Source organism: Arachis duranensis, chromosome 1 (genome assembly GCF_000817695.3).
Source record: "Arachis duranensis cultivar V14167 chromosome 1, aradu.V14167.gnm2.J7QH, whole genome shotgun sequence".
NCBI lineage: Eukaryota > Viridiplantae > Streptophyta > Magnoliopsida > Fabales > Fabaceae > Arachis > Arachis duranensis.
Genome location: NC_029772.3, coordinates 96,450,231 through 96,457,871, shown reverse-complemented (window position 1 = coordinate 96,457,871; position 7,641 = coordinate 96,450,231). Strand labels below are relative to the sequence as shown.

The following is a 7,641-nucleotide window of genomic DNA, read 5'->3' as shown; positions in this document are numbered from 1 at the left end:
AGGATCCGGAAAGTCTCACCTTGTCTGTGGTGTTCCGAGTAGGATTCCGGTAATGAATGACCGTGACGTGCTTCAAACTTTAACCTGCTGGGCGTTGGTGACAGACGCAAAAGAGGGATTCTATTCCAGTAGGAGCGGGAACCAACCGGTGATTAGCCGTACTGTGACAGAGTGCGTTTGCATAGTTTTCACTGCGAGGATGGGATGTAGCCATTAGCCATGGGTGATGCCTCCAGACTGGTTAGCTGTGCGAGTGACAGCCGCACAGGGTATTTCCCCGAGAGGAAGAAAGTAGCCACAGTTGATGGTGAACCCCTATACAAAGCTTGCCATGGAAAGGAGTAAGAAGGATTGAGTAGAAGCAGTAGGAGAGCAGGAATCCTTGGGCTCTACAGCATCTCCATCCGCTTATCTGAAATTCCTACTAATGAATCTGCATAAGAATCTTTATCCCTTTCATTATTTATATTTTCGAAAACCCATAAAACTATTTTAAATCTGCCTAACTGAGATTTGCAAGGTGACCATAGCTTGCTTCATACCAACAATCTCTGTGGATTCGACCCTTACTCACGTAAGGTTTATTACTTGGACGACCCAGTACACTTGCTGGTTAGTTGAACGAGATTGTGAAGAAAATAAACAATGCCCTCAGAGTAAACATCCTACAAGTAGAAAGAACAAGTGATCACAATTTCGTCCACCACCCCTCCTAGTGGATGTGTTGGGTTTGTTAATTGTTCCTCCATGTCTTGGAACTCTTCTTCTGAATCCTCTTTTTCGACAATGTTCTTCCCTCTCTCAGCTCTTCTTAACCTCCTGAGGGTTCTTTCGTCTTGTTCACAAAAGGTGGGTATAGCTCCCCTTGTCCCTGACATGCAAACTAAGCATAAAAATCACATAAAACCAGAAAGACAATAACACTTCAATCCATTGCTAGAGTGAAATTTTAGTTAGCTTAAGCAAAAATTCAAATAGTTAGTGTGTTAGCTAAAAATTAAAGGAACAGAAAAGAAAAAGTGCTTAATCTAGATCTCCACTTCACTTAATCATTGTCAATCTAATCAATTCCCGGCAATGGCGCCAAAAACTTGATGGTGTATTTTTGGAAAACGAAACGAATTCCAAACTCCTAAAACTAACCGGAAAGTGTACCGGGTCGCATCAAGTAATAATAACTCACATGAGTGAGGTCGATCCCACATGGATTGAAGGATTGAGCAATTTTTGTTTAGTGATTGATTTAGTCAAGCGAATCAAGTATTGGTTTGAGAGGTTTGTAATGGACAGAAACTAAATTGCTTGAAATGTAAAGGGAGAGGGAAGAATTGCAGTAAATTAAAGAGAACAAAAAGTAAAAGTGCTGAATCTTAAAGAACAAGTAAATTAAATTGCAGAAGCTTAGATTGCAAGAAATGTAAATGACTGAATCTTAAAGTGCAAGAAAGGTAAATTGCTTGAATTATAAAAAGGAATTGGGAGCTGGGATTGCAGAAACTAAACAAGCTAAAGTAAAATGACAATTAACAAAGAAGGAGAAAATGAATCTAAATACAGTAGATCTAAACAAGAGAAGTAAAAATGCTTGAAGAATTTAGACAGAAAGTAGATGTATCTTGATTGCAGAAGTTAAAAGAGAAATGGAGATCTCAGGAGTGGAAGAGACTAGAAAACAAGTCTAAATCTCAAATCCTTCCTTGATCCAACAAGAACAATTGTAAGAGAAAATGGAAAAAGTAAATTGCAGAAGAAGTAGAAGAGAGAAAGCAGTAAACAGAATTTGAAATGTAAATCAAAGTTTCTAGAATTATGCAGAAAGATTAACAAGAGATCTCAAGGTGAGATTGAAATAAAATTTCTTCAATTCTTCACCCAAGATCCAAAGCAAGAAGTAGAGAATGCAGGGGTAAGAACAAAGAAGAAGAGAGATCAATTCTCCTTCCCAATTCTCCAAAAGAAACTCAGATTCCAAAATTACCAAGTAAAATTCTAAAAGAAAGTAAAAATTCTTAAGTGAAAAGTAAAAAGTTCAAAAAGTGTTTTCTAAATCAAACTAGCTTCTATTTATACACTTTCTATTCTTGGATTTTAGAATTTGGGTGGGCTTTTTAATTTGGTGAAGAATTGAATTCAATTGGATTTTTTATTAAATTTTTAGCCCATGTGTTGCTCCCAGGAGGATGCTCTGCTCTTGTGGGGAGCAGAGATTGAGGCCTGTGCTGGATCCCTTTGTTGCGTACCAAGGCTTGGGAGGCATTCAGGATAGCACTCCGCTCTTGTGGGGAGCGGAGCATTGTTGCCTTGGTGTGGGGTGTCTTGCGCGCATCACTTCCTCATGGCCTTGTCAAGTTGCGTGCTCCAAGCTCCTGGCCATGTCAAGTTGTACGTGTTGCACCAAGGAGTAGCGCTCTGCTCTTGTGGAGAGCGTAGCTCTCCCTTTGCTTTGGAGAAGTCCCAAGTTCGAGACTTTGGGGATAGCTTTTTGGTGCAAATTTCCTTGGTTTCTTGTAGCGCCTTGCTCCTTGCTTCCTTAAGGTGCTGTGTTCGATCCTTGGAGGTGGCATTTTGGCCAAGTGTGGCTCATTTTCCCTTGTGAGTAGCGCTCCCCACTCCCCCTTGCTCATGAGTTCGATCCTTGGAGCAAGCATTGGCAAACTATTTCCTTGGATTTATTTGTGAGTGAAGCCCGATAATGCTCTTGAGGAGAGCGGAGCATCATTCTTCTCTTCTTTATTTCTTGGCTCTAAATTGTGCTCTGCTCTCAAGGGGAGCGTAGCATCATGCCTTGCTTTCTTGGCTCATAGTTTGTGCTCCCTTGAGAGAGTGCTCCGCTCCTGAAGAGAGCTCTATGCATATGCCATGCTTTATTGTTTTCTTTGCCACACTCTTCTCTTCCTTGGGCCACGCTTCTTAGGCCACGCTTTCTTATTTTCTTCTTTTCTTCATCTACAAGTAATCAAACAACCAATTGAAGTATCACTAAATTCACAAGGTTTATAAATCATTTTAATATCAATTAAATTTAGCTTAAACCTCATGATTTAGTATCAATTAAATGGTGATTGATTGATTCAAAGGAACCATGCAATTCCATTCCAAATTACTTACTTATAATGCAAGAAAGTGCATAAAATCTAATAAAAACAAAGAAAAAGACTAGTAAAACTAGGCTAAGATGACTTGTCATCACTCATCTTATTTTTTTGTCTTCCTAATATGGCTGGAGTTTATATTATTTTTGAATTTTAAATAAAAAATTTAATTTTTAAATTTAAAAATTCAAGAAAATAAACAAATTTATCTTTTGAATTCTTAAATTTTTTTTCAAGAATATTTTTTTATTTCTTTATTCACTAGATAATGCTATTTTTTCACAAATATTGAATAAATTAATTTTAAAAATTTAAACTTTTTAAATTTGTTATTATTGGATATTTATGAAATCCTTTATTGTTCTACTTTTTGGTAAAAAAAATTATTCTTTTAGTTTCAAAATTTAAAAATAAATAGTTTTCATCTTATTTTTTTGTCTTCCTTATATTGCTGGAGTTTATATTATTTTTTCATTTTAAATAAAAAATTTAATTTTTAAATTTAAAAATTCAAGAAAATGAAAAAATTTGTCTTTTGAATTCCTAATTTTTTTTCAAGAATATTGTTTTTATTTCTTTATTCACTAGATAATGCTATTTTTTCACAAATATTGAATAAATTAATTTTAAAATTTTAACTTTTTTTATTTTTTTATTATTGTATATTTTTAAAATTCTTTATTTTCCTACTTTTTGGTAAAAAAATTATTTTTTAGTTTCAAAATTTAAAAATAAAAAGTTTTCATCTTATTTTTTGCCTTCCTTATATTGCTGGACTTTATTTAATTTTTTAATTTTAAATAAAAAAATTTAATTTTTAAATTTAAAAATTCAAAAAAATGAAAAATTTTGTCTTTTGAAATCCTAATTTTTTTCAAGAATATTTTTTTATTTTCCGGTTAGTGCTATATTTTCACAAATATTTTTGAAGAATATTTTTTTATTTTTTTATTCACTAGATAATGCTATTTTTTCACAAATATTGAATAAATTACTTTTAAAAATTTAACCTTTTTAAATTTTTTATTATTGGATATTTATGAAATCCTTTATTTTTTTACTTTTTGGTAAAAAAATTATTCTTTTAGTTTCAAAATTTAAAAATAAAAAGTTTTCATCTTATTTTTTGCCTTCCTTATATTGCTGGACTTTATTTAATTTTTTTAATTTTAAATAAAAAATTTAATTTTTAAATTTAAAAATTCAAAAAAATGAAAAATTTTGTCTTTTGAAATCCTAATTTTTTTCAAGAATATTTTTTTATTTTTTATTCAGAAGATAATGCTATTTTTCACAAATATAGAATAAATAAATTTTTAAAATTTAACATTTTAAATTTTTTTAATTATATGATATTTATGAAATTCTTTATTTTTTATTTTTTGGTAAAAAAGTCATTTTTTTTAGGTTCAAAATTTAAAAATAAAAAGTTTTCATCTTATTTTTTTGTCTTCCTAATATGGCTGGAGTTTATTTTATTTTTTCATTTTAAATAAAGAATTTAATTTTTAAATTTAGAAATTCAAAAAAAATGAAAAATTTTTTCTTTTGAATTCCTAAATTTTTTTGAAGAATATTTTTTTATTTTTTTATTCACTAGATAATGCTATTTTTTCACAAATATTGAATAAATTACTTTTAAAAATTTAACCTTTTAAAATTTTTATTGTTGGATATTTATGAAATTCTTTTTTTAAAAATAAAAAGTTTTCATCTTATTTTTTTGCCTTCCTTATATTGCTGGACTTTATTTAATTTTTCCATTTTAAATAAAAAATTTAATTTTTAAATCCAAAAATTCAAAAAAATGAAAAATTTTGTCTTTTGAAATCTTATTTTTTTCAGAATATTTTCTTATTTTTTTATTCACGAGATAATGCTATTTTTTCACAAATATTGAATAAATTAATTTTAAAATTTTAACCTTTTTAAATTTTTTTATTATTATATATTTTTGAAATTCTTTATTTTCTACTTTTTGGTAAAAAAAATTATTTTTTAGTTTCAAAATTTAAAAATAAAAAGCTCTCATCTTATTTTTTTGTCTTTCTAATATGGCTGGAGTTTATTTTATTTTTCTATTTTAGATAAAGAATTTAATTTTTAAATTTAAAAATTCAAAAAAATGAAAAATTTTGTCTTTTGAATTCCAAAATTTTTTTCAAGAATATTTTTTATTTCTTTATTCCTCAGATGATGCTATTTTTTCACAAATATTGAATAAATTAATTCTAAAATTTTAACCTTTTTAAATTTATTTATTATTGTATATTTTTAAAATTCTTTATTTTTCTACTTTTTGGTAAAAAAAATTATTTTTTAGTTTTAAAATTTAAAAATAAAAAGCTCTCATCTTAATTTTTTGTCTTCCTAATATGGCTGGAGTTTATATTATTTTTGAATTTTAAATAAAAATTTTAATTTTTAAATTTAAAAATTCAAGAAAATGAAAAAATTTGTCTTTTGAATTCCTAAATTTTTTTAAGAATATTTTTTGATTTCTTTATTCACTAGATAATGCTATTTTTTCACAAATATTGAATAAATTAATTTTAAAAATTTAAACTTTTTAAATTTTTTATTATTGGATATTTATGAAATCCTTTATTGTTTTACTTTTTGGTAAAAAAATTATTCTTTTAGTTTCAAAATTTAAAAATAAAAAGTTTTCATCTTATTTTTTTCTCTTCCTTATATTGCTAGAATTTATATTATTTTTCCATTTTAAATAAAAAAATTATTTTTTAAATTTAAAAATTCAAGAAAATGAAAAAATTTATCTTTTGAATTCCTAAATTTTTTCAAGAATATTGTTTTTATTTCTTTATTCACTAGATAATGCTATTTTTTCACAAATATTGAATAAATTAATTTTAAAATTTTAACCTTTTAAAATTTTTTTATTATTGTATATTTTTAAAATTCTTTATTTTTCTACTTTTTGGTAAAAAAAATTATTTTTTAGTTTCAAAATTTAAAAATAAAAAGTTTTCATCTTTTTCTTGTCTTCCTAATATTTTTTTTTATTCTTTTATGATATTTTTTTAGTAAACTACCATTTGTACCCATGAAAGTTGAAAATACTGACATATCTACCCATAGAAAAAGGAAATTACCATTTGTACCCATAAAAAATGATTTTTACAAGCAAAATTATCCAAACCCTAAAAATTACCTAAAATTCCTAAATTACCCTTATCTTCACCACCACATCACCTTCTTCACTCAATCCCCTTTCTAACCCCAACCCAAACGGCACCTTCACCCGCCTCCAAAACTATCCAGAGACCCCTCCCTCACCAGATCCCACTCTCCCCATACCCGTTCTCTCCAAGGACCTTACCATCGACCAATCCAAGCACACCTGGGCACGGATCTACCTACCCCACCAAGCACTCAATACTCCCCCTAACCACCCCAAACTTCCCCTCATCGTCTTCTACCATGGCGGCGGTTTCATATTCTACCATGCCAACTCCACCTACTTCCACGACTTCTGCGTCCGCATGGCCAACGCCACCCAATCCGTCGTCGTTTCCGTCGATTACCGCCTTGCTCCGGAGCACCGCTTGCCGGCGGCGTACGAGGACTCGGTGCAGGCGCTGCACTGGATCAGAGCCTCTAATGACTTGTGGCTGGCTCACGCTGATTTCTCCCGATGCTATCTCATGGAAGAGAGTGTTGGAGGAAACATAGCGTACAATGCGGGTCTACGTGCAGCCGCAGAGGCAGACCAGATCAGGCCGCTGAAGATCAAAGGGATGATATTGATTCAGCCATTTTTCGGAGGGAAGAAGAGAACTCCGTCGGAGCTGAGGCTAGCGAAGGACTTGAAGAGGGTTAGGGTTAGAAAGGTGATTGGATGAATAAGGTGATTGGGCCTCTAAAGGTGAGAGCTTTGGTGAGAAGCCGTGAAAGACAGTGTCGTAAGTGTGAAGGACGGCGGCAGAGGCGGCGGTGGTGGTGGTTTCAGCTGCAGTGGCATGGTTGATAATAAAAGCGAGAGAAGATTCGTACCAGTGCTTGTGGGTTGGGAAGATGGAGGGCTTGGCTTCATGGTGTACTTGCACCATGAAGGTGCTCTTCTTCTCCGGGGAAGCGGCAGCAAGTGTTGTTGTGACTGTGAGGATGAAAGAGAGGAGGGTGTGGCAAGGAGCCATTGGAGCAGCGGTGGAGACTGAGTGGAAAGTAATGGTGAGAGTGTGTTAGAAAGGGAAAGGGGGGTGGTGGCTGGGGGAAGAGGGTTAGGGTTAGAAAGGGGATTGGTTGAAGGAGGTGGTGTGGTGGTGAAGATAAGGGTATTTTGGAGTTTTTAGATAATTTTTTAGGGTTTGGATAATTTTGCTTGTAAAAATCATTTTTCATGGGTACAAATGGTAATTTTATTTTTCTATGGGTAGACATGTCAGCGTTTTCAACTTTCGTGGATACAAAGGGTAGTTTATTCTTTAACCCAACAATTTTTGGTTAATCCTATCAAACCGGTAAACCGACTCCCTCGAGCTTGAGCGGTTCGACCCCAAACATTTCTTATAAAAGGCACAAAAAA

General features: G+C 31.5%; 1 protein-coding gene across 1 annotated transcript; it reads left to right on the top strand.

Annotated features, from left to right (window-relative positions):
* Positions 1-6,292: 6,292 nt before the first annotated feature.
* On the top strand, positions 6,293-7,401 carry LOC107465060 (carboxylesterase 1-like; the record flags this gene model as incomplete). Its single annotated transcript, XM_016084041.2, has 1 exon — positions 6,293-7,401. A coding segment is annotated over one exon (666 nt), but the record flags the coding sequence as incomplete, so codon positions are not given.
* Positions 7,402-7,641: the final 240 nt, after the last annotated feature.